This window comes from Hylobates moloch, unplaced genomic scaffold (assembly GCF_009828535.3).
Source record: "Hylobates moloch isolate HMO894 unplaced genomic scaffold, HMol_V3 SCAFFOLD_23, whole genome shotgun sequence".
NCBI lineage: Eukaryota > Metazoa > Chordata > Mammalia > Primates > Hylobatidae > Hylobates > Hylobates moloch.
Genome location: NW_026652298.1, coordinates 35,517,844 through 35,533,915, shown reverse-complemented (window position 1 = coordinate 35,533,915; position 16,072 = coordinate 35,517,844). Strand labels below are relative to the sequence as shown.

The following is a 16,072-nucleotide window of genomic DNA, read 5'->3' as shown; positions in this document are numbered from 1 at the left end:
TGCATCCCACTTTCACGATCTTCAGTTCAGTTGCTTAAATGGAGTGCACTAAACCTCAATTTGATAATTGCATCCTCAGAACCTTCAATGAAGGTGCCTATCAAAGTGTAAATAATTACCCCGTAATCTTGTATTTGCAAACTGCATCCTGGCTGTTTACGCTTCACCGCAGTTCAAATCAGAGGTTCAGGGCTCCCCCAGCCCTCACATTCCTGTTGATGTCAGAGGAATTTCAAGGACTCAGAGGACAGCTTCGTAACACAGTTCTCCAACCAAGGCGTTCACCTTCACTCCCTCCCAACGCTGACCTCTGTCATTTTCTGGTGCTATTTATAAATCCAAGGGAGCACTGCTGTTTTGTTTTGGTGCTGGTGATGCAGACACTTACCCTCATCAGAAGTTTCGCCCTGAGGCCGGGCACGGTGGCCCACACCTGTAATCCCAGCACTTTGGGAGGCCGAGGCGGGCAGATCGCTTGAGCCCAGGAGTTTAAGACAAGACCGGGCAACAAAGTGAAACCCCGTCTCTACTAAAAATACAAAAGTTAGCTGGGTGTGATGGTGGGTGCCTGTAATCCCAGCTACTTAAGAGGCTGAGACGGGAGAATCACTTGAACCTGGGAGGCGGAGGTTGCAGTGAGCCGAGATGGCACCACCGCACTTCAGCCTGGGTGACAGAGCAGGACTCCGTCTCAAAAAAAAAAAAAAAAAAAAAAAGATTCTTCCCTGAGACTTTCAGGCCTGGCCTTCTTGCTCTGGAACTTACTCCCTCCTCGCTAACCTGTTTCCTTCTTTGGAGATTACCCACTTTAGCTCACCTGAGGGACACACACACCACTGACCTCGTTAGGGCTTCTTCCAGCCTCTTCCCTTTTTTCTATTCTTTTGACTGCGTTAATTATTCACAGGAAACCATCAATGAAAGTGCCAGGGATCATCCAGGAGGCTAACCACCAAATTAGAACAAGAAAATACTTAAAACAGTTTGCATGCTGTCTGAGGGTGCAGCTATGGAGAGGGCATGTTTTAGGTGCTGGGGTCTAAGAGAAATGAGAAGGCAAGCCAGGTGACTGACAGAAGGCAGGCGACAAACCCAGGCTTCCCACGCTCGTACTTTCTCTTCGGTGGTGCTGTATTTTTCAGCACACCAACTTGCTGAGAGTTTGCAGCTGACATCTCGAGAAGTATTCTTCTTAAAAGCTGAGCGAAAATTACTCACCTCATGTAAAAACAAGTGCGATTTACATCTAATATGGGTAATTACTTTTACAGTTAATTAAAAGTGCTCTCATTAAACTCCCGCTGTGATGCCAATGCATAGCTGTTATTTGCAAACAGACCCTTGGTTTGAGCTCACCTGGTGACAGGAGACTCCTACCTGAAAAGGGGATGCCTTTCTGGGTACTATGTTTAATTGTGCTGAGCCAGCAACCCTCGAGTTAACCGGCGTTTTCCCCCACGCCAGCACTGCTTGTCTGCATGGCTGGATTTTGAGATACGGAAGCCTCTTGTCCTCTCATAACCACACTCCAAAAAAAAAGTAAGATGAAGAAAACAAAGTAACTCACAGGAGGTAGGGGTGCCAAAGAAAGGTAGCGGACTCAAAGAAGTCAAGATGAAAAGCCTGCTCTCTTTATTTGCATAGTAGTTTGGGGATCGTTTTGTAGTTGTTTTGGCTTTACAGCTTTTTCCTGCCTAAGAAGATATTTACTGTCAGAGAAAATATCCCGTAGGCCCCCTGAAAATTCCTCCAAATGTTTATAAAGTCAGCAGCTCTGCCCTGCAACCTACCCAACTAAGGTAAACTTTACTCCCTTTGTTGAATTGATTTGTGTTGAGATTTTCTTTAGTTTACATGCGTTGTTTGCTGTTTGTATGATTTCAGGTGAAATAGCTCTTACATCCTGAGTCATCTTCACATTTAGGTTGAAACCATAGACTTTTCGGAATATTCTTTGCCCTGAAACATCTCTGCCACGTTGAACGTTCTTAAACACATATTAATAAAATGTCTCCTCAAATGATCACATTCCTAGTAAGTAATTAGGGCTTAGTAATTAAAACATGCAGTCATTTGAGACTTAAATTTTGAAGGCACAGAAAGATTGAGAAATTTAGCAAAGTTTACGGACCTGATGAATTGGATCCTTCTGTATAGGGCTTGGTGCTTTTGGTATTTTTTGCAAAGTTATTTGCTCCCATCTGCTGGCCATGTGTGATATTGCAGGTGCTGAGCAAACTTGTGAATGGAAAAGGAAGTGAATAAAATCTATCACTGCAAATATTTTATACTATTCTTCATGTGTTCAAGTGAACTGGTTTGAATCTTTTTTTTTTTTTTGCGGGTGGGGGGTTAAGTGAACACAGACTCTGAAGAATTCTGCTGAAAGGCAAGCATGATTTCAAATTTTTACCAACATCAGAGTTACTCAGGTTTTGAAAGCCAGAACACACCCGTTATCATTAATAAGGCAATTAACTTTAGAACATTGGTTTAAATATTCAAATTCAAGCACAGCATATTGTGTAAGGGAGAGTATAAAATACATAGCTGGTAGACCAGATGGATTTCAATCTCCCTTGTGCCATTAATCATCAGAGTGGTATGAAGCCAATTGCCTACACTCTGAAACTCAGTTTTTTCACCTGTAAAACGGAAACATTGGGCGAAAGGGTCCCTAAGGCTTAAACTTATTCTCAAAATCTGAGTCTTTGTGAAGGTTAAAAAGTAATAAGGCTGAGCACGCTGGGTTATGCCTGTAATCCGAGAACTTTCGGAGGCCAAGGTAGGTGGATCACCTGAGGTCAGGAGTTTGAGACCAGCCTGGCCAACATGGGGAAACCCCATCTGTACTAAAAATACAAAAAATAGCCACAGATGGTAGCATGCCCCTGTAATCCCAGCTACTAGGTAGGCTGAGGCAGGAGAATCACTTGAACCCAGGAGGCAGAGTTTGCAGTGAGCCAAGATCATGCCACTGCACTCCAACCTGGGCAACAGAGCGAGACTCCATCTCAAAATAATAATAATAATGTAGGTTGCATTAAATCACCAGTATGTTCTTAGTCTTAGCGTCTAAACTCACATTCAGTGACTTGTTTTAAATTAGAAGCAGTTGTTATTTTCAGAACAATAGGGAATGTAAGCATGCATCCAACTATAAGAAAGCTTGCCTTTGCAAAGGAGACCATTTGTAATGTTGAGTCAAGGTTTAAAATGCACGTTGAATGCTTTTTGGAGTGTGATGTCAAAAATGTACCTTGTCTTAATATTATAAACTGTTTTGCTATAACGTTTATTTTCTATTTAAAAAGAAAGAGCAAAACCTTCTTCCTCAGCAGTAATCAATTTCTCAGTTGATCATAAGCCGATTTGGGCTTGTCAGATGAACCTTTGGCTGTGTCTCCCCACACTGCTGAGAGGTGGCTTAAGCTCTCCTGTGTTTCCTATGAAAAGGTCTCTGGGACTTTGTATTTGAGTCCAGGAGAACAATGCTGTGCCCAGGATATATGATCCTTACTTAGCTTCTCATGACAAGTATAAGCCTCCTGGTCTTTTCTTTCCACTGCTCTTCCAGAATGAATGACTACAATAATCAATTTAGAGGTTTTCAAGGGCTGTATTGTGGAAACACCTGGGCCCCAGAGCACCGCAGCCTGTGATTGCCCTGGGATTCCTTTAAAGGAGTTTTTCTTGTCCCCTAGAGCTTAGTCTAACTGGAGGTGGCCTCTGGACCACAGTTATCTTTTTTCAGTATTAAGTAGCCAAGTATCATGCAAGAGAGATCACCACAAAGAGCTCCTTGATCCTCTGTATTTATTTTCTGTGACCTCTGTAGCAAATCATCACAATCTAGGTGGCTTAAAACAACTGAAATATATTCTCTGACAGCTCTGGAGGTTCTACGTCCAAGTTGAAGGTGTGAGCAGGGTGGCTCTCCCGGCAAAGGGGAATTTTCTGGGCGAAATTCATCCTTGCCTCTTCCAGTGTCTGGTAGCTGAGTGTCCCATGGCTTGTAGCAGCATCTCTCTAATCCCCACCTGTCTTCACACGGCTTTCTCTTCTCCTCTGTCTCTTAAAAGGATACTTGTTACTGGATTTAGAACCCACCCAGATAATACAGAATTTTCTCATTTCAGGACTCCTAATTATGTCTGTAAAGACCCCATTTCCAAACAAGGTCACATTCACAGGCACTAGGCACTAGTCAGCTTGAGCATATCTTTTGGGGAGCTACTGTTGAACCGAATACTGGCTACTCACTTCTAAATCCTCGGAGGTTTCGGGAGCCTGGTTGTCCGGTGTTTCTCTCCACCTGTTCTCAGGAACCTTTAACTGCCAGATACTTCAGAGCTGGGAATGATGCTGGTACGGGATCCAGGATGCTGGCTTCCTCGCATTGTGGGCATGAATAGCCCTGACCTACAAAAATTATCAAAAACAACCAACACACCAAGTGTAGAAGAAAAGACGTCTCTCTCAGGAGAGAGAACTGCTTCTGAAAAGAACGGACACACGAGTGCTTTGATGTCTAAAATCTCAAAGAACTGAGAGGCCTTGCAAGAGAAAGCTTTAAAAATAGAAATGTTTTAAGTTCTCAGTGCTTCACTCAGAACCAGGTTTCCAAAGCCTGTTGGAAGATGTCATCAAGAAGGGCTGACATTTACTGATAACTTGCCATACGCTAAGACCCTGGCGTGTATTGGATATGCCTAGCCACAAACGAGGCAACCGTGATTATTATGATGCTTCTCTTACAGATGGGGAAACTGAGGCTAAGCAAAGTCGGCTTCCTTGTGCAGGGTTCCAAAACTGGTGTGGTTGAGTCCGGTAGGGTAAACGCTAGCAGTGTGATTCTGCTATCTTTGTGGAATCCCATCTGTCACCAGCAACTGAGCCTCCGCTGTTCAGGGTTTCCCGGCTACAAAAAGTAGAAGGGCTGGCTTCTGTCGGGAAATTGATTGCTTGGTGATAACTCCACAGCTCCAAATTCATACTTAACACTTAAGTAGTTGAGCTGTTTTCCAAGCGAAGTGGTCGAGTGGGGCTGAAGTACTTACTTGATGACTCTGGTTCAGAAAAGGTCAGGTCGGAACCCATCCAGAGACACCAGCTTTAGGCAGAGCGATCCGAACAATAATTTGTTCTCGCCAAAGTGACATTTTTCCAATTTGAGTCCAGCATTGTTCAGAAGCAAATGCAGTCCCCTGGGGCGCCTTCCACATAGATCTGCAGCAGATGACAAACCAACAATATCATCTAAATAAAAAATCCAGCATGGGTTTAGTAAATTAATCCTGACAAGAATAAATTGAATAATCTTAGGGAAATGGCAAGAGCTCTGATTCTGCCAGATGGCTCTTTTCTGTCGCTTGCGTGGGTCCTCGGTGGCAGATTAAGAACAAACATCTGCCTTTGGTTTATTGATTTCGTTAGTTCATTGATTAACACCTGCCACTTCTGATGGGTAAATCACAAACAGATATGGACTCTTCCTGGCAAAGCTAACATATTTTCACTCAAGGAGAGAAAGGAAATGCTTATTTTACCTGGTCAGAACAGGCAAAAGCAGACAGAGAGCTGCTTTTTCTCACCTCGTTTCTCAGTGGTATTTTCCAGGTTTAAAAGTAATCTGTGATTTTCATCACTCCTGTATTGAGTTAATCTCCCGTTTCTGTTTAGGTTTCTTAGCAGACAAATTCAAGGAGAGTTTTTAGTAAGAGTGAGGGGTGTTTTTCCTGACTCAGTGTCCGAAGTCAATCAGAGACTTCAGCCATTAATTTAGGAGACAGGGTGAGAAAAGGCAAACACCGCGTTGTGCACATGATCCCACGTCCTAGGACTGGGCCTCACGGGTTGTCTGGGAACCTTGTCTTAGTCAGCCTGGGCTACCCTAAGAAACTGCCATAGACTGGATAGCTTCCGAACAGAACATTTACTTTGTCATAGTTCTTGTGGCTGGCTATTCAAGATCCAGGTGCCAGCAGTGTAAGGTTCTGATGAGCACCCTCTTCCTGGCTTGTAGACAATCATTCTCAGTGGGTCCTCATCTGGACATTCCTGGGCTTGTGCCACCAGAGAGAGAGAGAGAGAGAGAGAGAGAGAGAGAGAGAGAGAGAATGAGCTCTCTGATGTCTCTTCTTAAAAGGATACTAGTTGTTTCTTTATTTTTATTTTATTTTATTTATTTTTGAGATGGAGTCTTGTTCTGTTGCCCAGGCTCTAGTGCAGTGACGTGATCTCGGGGCTCGCTGCGACTTCCACCTCCTGGGTTCAAATGATTCTCCTGCCTCAGCCTCCCAAGTAGCTGGGATTATAGGTGCCCACCACCACGCCTGGCTAATTTTTCTATTATATTGAAATCCTGTGGGGTTTCACCTTGTTGGCCACGTTGGTCTTGAGCTCCTGACCTCAGGTGATATACCTGCCTTAGCCTCCCAAAGTGATGGGATTATAGGCGTGAGCCACCACGCCCAGCCAAGGACACTAATTCTTGGGACTTCATTGAACCTTAATCACTTCCTTAGAGGCCCCATCTCCAAATACGGCCACACTAAGGGTTAGAGCTATGACATATGAATTTTAGGGGGGACACATACATTCAGTCCCTCATACTACTTGTTAAAAATGTTGATTCTGATTCGATGTATCTGGGATGAGGTGTGAAGTGTTGCATTTTTTTGTTAAAGATGGAGTCTCGTTTTGTTCGTAGGCTGGAGTGCAGTGGTACAATCCTAGCTCACTGCAGCCTTGACTGCCTGGGGATAAGTGATCCCCTTCTCTTTGTTTCGAGGCAGAGTCTTGTTCTTTGTCACCCAGGATGGAGTGCAGTGCTGCAGTCTTGGCTCACTGCAACATCAGCCTACCGGGTTCAAGGGATTCTCATGGCCTCAGCCTCTCTAGTAGCTGGAATTACAGGTGTGTGCCACCACGCCCGGCTAATTTTTGTATTTTTAGTAGAGACAGGGGTTTCATCATGTTGCCCAGACAGGTCTCAAACTCCTGGCCTCAAGTGATCCACCTGCCTTGACCTCCTGAAGTGCTGGGATTACAGGCATGAGCCACTGCACCCGGCCTCAGGTGGTCCTTCCATTTCAGCTTCCTAAGTGGCTGGGACCACAGGCGCATACCACCCCACCTAGCTAATTTTTTTCTTCTTTATTATTATTTTTTTTTGTACAGATACTGTCTCCCTAAGGTTTTCCGGCTGGTCTTGAATCCCTGGACTCAAGCGATCCTCTAGACTCAGCCTCCCAAAGTGCTGGGATTATAGGCATGATGCATTTTAACTGGCTCCCAGGGGCATCGCAGTTGCTGGGGTGCAGATTCCACGTGGAGTGGGAAGTTCCTCATACTCCCCGTATGCACGGGTGAGGGAAACTTGCTGAAGGACCACATGGTTATTAAATATTGACACCCTGCTTTAAGAGTCTAATGCCATGAATCTAATGCCAGGAGTCTAATGCCGGAACTAGAATTACCCACAGTCCTGTCCTCCCACCCTTCAGCCTTCGGTCCACAGTCCGCTGCCACATCCCCTGGAGGGCTTGGTAGCACGCATCGACGGGCCCTCACCCTTTGAATTTTGGATTCAGTAAGTGAGGACTCTTCATGCAAACCTCATATTTTTCACTTCAGGAGAGAAAGGAAATGCATCTTTCACCTGGTCAGAACGGGCAGAAGCGGACAGAGAGCTGCTTTTTCTCACCTCCTTTCTCAATGGCATTTTCTACAGAAAATAGAGCCTGAGAATGTGGATATTTTTCCTTATTTATGTAAGCTGACAAAAGTTATATATTTTTATCATGTACAACATGATGTTTGGAATGTGTGTACATTGTGGAATGGCTAAGGAGAGCCAATATCATATACATTACCTCACATCGTTGTCAGTTTTTTGTGGTTAGAACACATAACATCTACTTTCTTAGCAATTTTCAAGATTACAATTTTCAAGATTACAACTGTAGTCACCATGTTGTATAATGTTTGAACTTATTCCTCCTGTCTCACTGAAATTTTATGTCTTTAGGCCCATGTCTCCCCAGCAAACCCCCTGGTAGTGAGGGTAGTTCCTGCCAGCCCCTGGTAACTACCATTGTACTTTTTAGTATATTTTTTGTATTTGTTTATTGCAGTATTTGTCGCTCTGTAACTAGCTTATTCAACTTAACATAATGTTCTCCAGGTTCATCCATGTCATCACAGTGACAGGCTTTCCTTCTTTATTAAGGCTGAAATGGCATTCTGTTGTGTATATATACCACATTTGCTTTATCTGATTCTTCCTTGATGGATGCTTAGTTTTTTGCTTTTTGTTTTATTTCAGTAGGTTTCTGGGGAACAGGTGGTGTTTGGTTACAAGAATGAGTTCTTCAGTAGTGGTTTCTGAGATTTTGATGCACCCATCACCCAAGCAGTGTACACCGTACCCAATGTGTAATCTTTTATCCCTCGCCACTCCCCCAACCTTTCCCCTGAGTCCCCAGAGTCCACTGTATCATTCTTATGCCTTTGCTTCTTCATCGCTTAGCTCCCACTTATGAATGAGAACGTGCAATGTTCCGTTTTCCATTCGTGACTTATTTCACCTAGAATAATGGTCTTCAGTTCCATCCAGGTTGCTGTGAATGCCATTATTTCATTTGTTTTTATGGCTCAGTAGTATTCCATTATATATGTTGGGGAAGTATTTTATTACATATGTATAATATATAGTATTCCATTTTATATATATATATATATGTATATGCATGTATATTGGGAAAATTTTCTGTTATATACGTATGGTATATTATATATTGTATTCATATATGTATAGTATTCCAATATACCACACTTTCTTTTATCCACTTATGGGTTGATGGGCATTAGGGCTGGTTCCATATTTTTGCAATTTTGAATGGTGCTGCTATAAGCATGGGATATTCAGTTGGATTCACTATCTTGGCTATTGTGAATAATGCTGCAATGAAGAAGGGAGTGCAGAGATCTCTTTGACGTATGGATTTCATTTCCTTTGAGTGAATATGCAGTAGTGGCATTGCTGGATCCTAAGTAGATCTATTTTTAATTTTTTGAGAAGCCTCCACACCATTTTCCATAATAACGTAAGAATATGCATTTTTAACAGCAGCTGATGCTGCTGGTTGGAGAGGGTCACTTTGAGAAGCACATCTCTTGCTTCTCCAGGTTTTTTTGTTTGGTTGGTTTCTTTCTTTCTTTCTTTTTTTGCTGTGAATAATCCCTTCTCCCCATAGCGAGGAAAAGAATGAAACCTGTGGCCTAAATTATGTGGACTGACCAAACCACCTTGAGGAAAATAAAATTACCTGGAGGGAAGGAAAGCACCTGATTAGGGACCGCTTCTGGTTACAGAAATAAGCTCTCTCATTGTGTGATTCAGGGTGAGTTACCTAATGGCTAATCACAATTATCATACCACAAAGTAACTAAGGAATACCCAGTTTGTTTGATTGTTGGTAATTTACAGGCAGTAAGAAAAACACCAAGCACAGTTCCTGGCACGAAAGAGGTGTTTAATCATTGCTCACCGGTTCAGTCCCACTTGACCGACAGGAAAACAGTCTGTTCTACATAAAACAAGATATTTGCTATATGAGTCTTTACCTTGTGATATTGTCTCTTTTTGTGCCACTGTGGATTCAAAGGGACCTAGAATTTGCTGTGTTTACTAATAAATCACCAGCTTCTCATATTAACCTTTCCTAATGATGCATCCACAGAGAAAACCCTGCTACTTCTTGGTGAGAAAACCAGCATTTCTGTAGACTTAACCAAAGTGGGGTCCTTAATGTTTTTTGTTTGTTTAATTGGTTGGTTGGTTGTTTTTTGGAAATAGAGTCTCACTTTGTTGCCCAGGCTGAAGTGCAATGGCGCGATCCCCGCTCACTGCAACCTCCGCCTTCCTGGTTCAAGTGATTGTCTTGTCTCAGCCTCCCGAGTAGCTGGGATTACAGGCGTGCACCAACACGCCCAGCTAATTTTGTACATTTAGTAGAGATGGAGTTTCACCATGTTAGCCAGGCTGATCTCAAACTCCTGACCTCAGGTGATACGCCCGCCTCGGTCTCCCAAAGTGCTGGGATTGCAGGCGTGAGCCACCACGTCCGGCCTGGAGCCCCTAATGTTTGTAACCCCCGTACATGACCCTGCACATCCATACCCTCCCTGCCTCCATGGAGAGCTTGGCCAGGCTACAGACCTTGCAACGGCCCCTGGCCGCCATCTTTCTCTCCCACATTGTATCCATTCTTTAAAGACGTCCCATTGATTTTATCTGGCCTCTGACTACTTCTCTGCCCTTCCCCTGCCACACCCTCATCCATCCACCATCATCTCACACCTGGACTCCTGTGCTAGCCCCCAAACTGGCCTCCGCATTTAAATTTGTAACCCCTGACTGCCTGTTCTGTTAAAATAGAAGTCAGATCATGCCTGTCCTGTCTTCAGAATGCCTGAGTGAAACCCACAAGTGCCGATGAGGATGTGGACAGATTGGAACCCTTGTGCACTGTTAGTGGGGATATAAAATGGTGCACCTGCTATGGAAAACAGTAGGGTGGTTCCTCAAACAATGAAACATTGAATTACCATAGGGTTTGGCAATCTCACTTCTGGGCATACTCACAAAAGAATTGAAAGCAGAGATTTGAATAGATATGTACACACCCGTGTTCATAGCATCATCACTCACAATAGCCAAAAGGTGGAAACAGCCCAAATGTCTATCCACAGATGGAGCTTATGAATGAATAAACCAAATGTGGTCTCTCCATACAATGCAATGTTATTCATCCTTAATAAGAATGAAATTCTAACACATTCTACCACATGGATGAACCTTGAAGACATTATGCTAAGTGAAATAAGCCAGGCACAGAAGGACAAATGTTGTATGATTCCACTTATACAAGTGTTATGTCCTCAATTTTGTAACTCTAAAATTCATATACTGAAGTCATAACTTCCAATGTGACTGTGTTTGGAGATTAGGCCTTTAGGGAGGTAATTCAGGTTAAATGACGTCATAAGGGTGGGGTCTTAATCCAATAGGATTGGTGGCCTTGAAAGAAAGATGGCCGGGTGCGGTGGCTCACACCTGTAATCCCAGCACTATGGGAGGGTGAGGCGGGCAGATCACTAGGTCAAGAGATTGAGAGCATCCTGGCCAATATGGTGAAACCCCGTCTCTACTAAAAATACAAAATTAGTTGGTTATTGTGGTACGTGCCTGTAGTCCCAGCTACTCGGGAGGCTGAGGCAGAAGAATCACTTAAACCTGGGAGGTGGAGGTTGCAGTGAGCCAAGATCTTGCCACTGCACTCCAGTCTGGCGACAGAGCTAGACTCCATCTTAGGAAAAATAAAAGATGTCATGGGTCTGTCTCCCTCTCTCTCTCTGAGAAAGTACAGAGCAGCAGCTATGGGAGGCACCGTGAGAAGGAGGCATCTACAAGCCAGGAAGAGGGGCCTCACCATGAATCCTGACAGAGCCTTGACCTTGAACTTCCACCCCTAGAACTCTAAGAAAATAAATTTCAGTCGTTGAAGGCAGCTAGTCTGTAATGTTTTTTATGGTATTCCTAGCTGACTTATACAATGAGAGGAGTCTAGAGTAGCAAAATCCACAGAGACAGAAAGCAGAAGGTAGTTTTCAGGGGCTCTGGGAGGGGAAGTGAAGAGTTATTGTTCAATGTGTACAGGTGGAAAAATGAAAAAATTCTGGAGATGGAGGGGTGGTGATGGTTGCACAACAGTTTGAATGGGTAATGCCTCAGAACTGTGCACCTACAGTGGTAAAATTGTTAATGATACATGTATTTTATCACAATAAGATAATACAACTCTGGGTGGTTTCTCACTGCTCTCAAAATAAAAGTAAACATCTTTCTGTGATCTCATTCCCCTTTACTTTCCTCTCTTACTTCCCTCTAGCCACAGTGGCCTCCTTCCTCTTTCTTGGGTCTTTCCAATGCATTTCCCCCTTGGGGCTTTGAACTTGCTCTTCCTTTGCCTGGGATGTTCTTACCCAGTGGGCTACTTGGCTCATCCCCCTAACTTCCTTCAAGCCCTTGCTCAATTGCCACTTTTTCAAACAAATCAGCATTGTATTCCCCTACCCTCAGCATTTCCCACCCCCTTCTCCTTGGTTTATTTTTCTTCATAGTACATATTATTTCTGGAATACCATTAAGTGACATGCGTTGTTTAATGCTTGTCTTGTCCAGAAGAATGTAAGCATCACCAGGGTGGACTTGCCCTGTGTCTTTTACATTGTTTAGTCCTCCATGCCTAGTGCAAGGTCTAGCAGCCAATAGTTCCTAAAGAAATTCTTCCATTTGAATAAATTAATGCCACAATTGCTTGTGGGACTGTGTCTGTCATTTTGTCTAATTAGTGAGTTCCCCGAGGGTAGGAATTATGTTTGTGAAATAAACATAATTTTTGAACCAAGACAACAAGAAAAAAATAGGTGTGCAATAAATATGAATGAGTGGATGATGAGTGGAATGGTAGATTGATGGGTGGAAGGATGGATGAATGGATGGATGGAGGGATGAATGGAGGACAGGATGAATGGATGATTAGATGAATGGGCATGGCTGGTTGGGTGGATGGATGGATGGATAGAGGACCGATGGATGAATGGATAGGAGATGCATGGACGGATGGTTGGATGGTTGGAAGGATAAAAAATAGATGGTGATAATTTGTGTTGAAGTGAGACATATCTGACTATCCTAAATTTTGAATGGGAGAGATATTAAAGGCAGTCTCTGCTGATGTGAACAATTATATGCAGGGTAGATTATTTTATGAGCCATCAGTTCCTCTTTGCTATGGCCTCTGATCCATAGCCTTTGCCTACATTCCACATCTGCATGTAATAAAACTTACTTATGACATCCATATGTCTCTAATGCAAACACCACAGCATATACCTCTAAAAAGCACTATAAAGAGCAATGACTCGAGAAAGAACTATTAGGAGCATGAGCTCTTTATTATTTTAAAGGGCGTTTCAACAACACCACTGAATGTTCTCTTACCATAAGTCTGACTCCTGTTCTTTCTCTCACTTTCCTTTCTTTTATTCTCTTCTCAGGATATCAAAGCAGACTGCAATACCTGCGTGGAAATAGAAGACAGAAAGGTGAGTCGATATTTTTACTTCTTAGGGTTTCAAACAAAACAACTCTGTGAATTGAACCCAGGCGTTTAAGGCATGCCCGTCTCGATGATGGTTTATAGGTGATTCATGGTCTATTACATATTTAAAGACAATCAGACTTAAAAATACTTGTCATTTTACACCTTTACAGTCTGTGTTACTTCTGATGGCTTCATGAGGAGTGCATATTGTAATTTTTACAAAAAATGTGGTGCTCGTTTCTGTTTCAGTCATACTCTTCTTTTCAGGAAAATAGTTTATCTGTTAACTCTTGTCACATTGAAGTTGAATATTGATGTTGATGTTCATTATGTATATCATATGTATAATTATTAATTATATTATTATATATATAGAATAGAATATATAATATTAGGCTTCCCAGGGTGTGTCCCTATATATCTGACTCATACACTTGAAAAAGAGCTCACAGCCCGGTGTGGTGGCTCATGCCTGTAATCCCAACACTTTGAGGGGCCAAAGTGGGTGGATCATCTGAGGTCAGGAGTTGGAGACCAGCCTGGCCAACATGAGGAAACCCCGTATCTACTAAAAATACAAAAATTAGCCGGGCCTGGTGGCACGCGCCTGTAATCCTAGCTACTTGGGAGGCTGAGGCAGGAGAATCGCTTGATCCTTGGAGGTGGAGATTGCAGTGAGCCAAAATTGCAGCAGCGCACTCCAGCCTGGGTGACAGAATGAGCCTCTGTTTCAAAAAAAAAAAAAAAAAAAAAAAAAAAAGAGCTCGCCCTCAATTTCCATCACAACACATTCATATGAGCAACAGCGTCCTATGTGAGATTAAGGGGAAGCGGGTAATGTCATTTTCTACATATTTAGAGTCCCCTCACCCATTTATCTTCTTTGCTACACTTAGTGTGAATCCCCTCAGGGAAAGCAACTGTTAGAGACTTGTTCGTTAATATTTTCATAGTCTCTTTTTATTGACAAGAGTTCACAGACATTTCTGCAGCAAAGCACATCCAAGGAGATCAAGTTTTACCCTGTGTATGCCTTGGATCCAAAAAGGTCAAATAAGCTAGTTGAGAGTGCATACCTCCTGGCTACTTTTGACGTCATTCCACAAGTTTGAAAGATGTTTCTCTTTTCAAGTGTACCATTATTGTCAAATGGGGTATTATTTCAAGCAGAGGTTTTCAGCTCTGATTGTATGAGGACTTGGGCATGTCTGCTGATTAATAAGGTGGTGGAGGACTTCTCAAAACAAGAATTTGTTTTAAAATAAAAAGCAGTTGCCACACATTATTTTAGGGAGTGTTAATCTCCTCACATTGGGAAGAATAATGATACAGTAGGTTCAATTCAATCTGCGTGATCCCAGCTTGCAGTTGTGTGTTGCTCTAGTTTGCAGGCAAACGAATTTCAATTCATGTTTGCATTCACCACGTGTTTGCATGCTGGTATATGCATGTGTGCATTTAGTGAGTTGGACAGATGGAATTGCTGCTTCGGTGAAGCGTGTGTCCAAAGTCTTTCACCAATGTTCTGCCCAGCCCAATCATTCCGCTCATGTCACAGTGTTTAGAAAGCATGTTCCCCAACCTGCTTCCAAAGGTCATTTGCATTTCCCTTGGACTTTTATGGAAGTCATCAGCATGTTTCGTCCAGTATCTTTTTAAAAAATTTAATTGCCAATAGCACTTGAAAGATAACATAGGAACTGACACCGTTAGAACAACCTGAGCTCCATCGTGCACAAGGTAAATAAGCAGCCAGGCTAAGCTCTGGGCAAGGAGAGCCACCCAAGCTCCACTCCATGTATGTGACCTGCCTTTGGTTAAGACTTCATGATGATGGCAACTGCCCAGGTCTCTGGCTACTCTGTGATGCATCTTGGTGGGAAAAAGTCATTAATGGTCATACTGTGCATATATGATTTCAGCTCTTCTTAAGAAAGGGGAAAATACACACAGACACACACACACACACTTCTAGTTTTTTCATAAATTGTTGGATTGAGTCAAAAATGTCAAATGAAGCCTTGTTTCTGATGAGTTTTCCCATTATTTTCTAAACTTGACCTCATATGACTGATAGATAAATTTCCAGTTTGTTGCAGTTAATTGCTGATGCATCTTAGTGAGAAGAAAAAATAATGCGCAGTTAAAATTCTCAATGTCTTACTCTCTAAGGAGTTTGTTTTAAAAAGTCTTTTAAACAAGGTAACTCCTGTCGTCTCCTCCCCTATTTTCCTCCTTCCCTTTTTCTCTTCTCCTTGTCTTCCCTCTTTCTCCTTTTCCTCCCTCCTTCCTTCCTTCTTTTTCCTTCCTTCAAATTCCCAGTAATACACTGAATCTTAGGCTATAGTTTCTCTCTTTCTAACCATTGTTAAGAAGAGGCTGGGAGTGAGGTTTTAGGAGGATGCTTTATATATTGGAGACATTTCCGTTAATTGAAAAGTCAAGAAGCAAACTCTAGTGATCCCAGAGGGACAGCGTGCCCCTCACCCCAGCAGAAGAGGTCCATCCCCCTCCCACTCTGCTTGGTGATATGGCGTGGGGCCACGCAGGGAGCTGGTGTCTGCAGCAGCCAGCGTGATCGCCATCAGGTTCTGCGGTGCACTCTGGTGCCACTGCCACGCTGATGTGTAGTTTAGGAAATGTCACCACTGGAGTGATGACAGTTTTTCACGCACGTGTGTATGTGCATGTCCTCTCCATTGAATCCAAATGCTTCTGGCAAAATCAGTAATTTGATAAAGTGGAATTGAAGTGACAAGAGATGGCAGAGGTGCCAAAATAATAAGTAAACTTGTCTCTGAAGCGGCAGCCCCTTGGCCTTTGTGGGTTTTTACAACTGTTGAGAGCTCTGAAAGAGAACTGGTGGTGCTTTCTTTAAAGCTCTTTTTTTTTTTTTT

At 42.9% G+C, this 16,072-nt stretch overlaps 1 protein-coding gene across 1 annotated transcript in view; it reads left to right on the top strand.

Moving 5' to 3' along the window:
* Positions 1-16,072, top strand: part of RBFOX1 (RNA binding fox-1 homolog 1) — a 2,506,415-nt gene that overhangs the window by 1,437,548 nt on the left and 1,052,795 nt on the right. Inside the window, exon 7 of the mRNA XM_032144704.2 lies at positions 13,129-13,176. Coding sequence (XP_032000595.2) covers positions 13,129-13,176 — 48 coding nt within the window. The remainder of the gene's footprint in view (positions 1-13,128; positions 13,177-16,072) is intronic.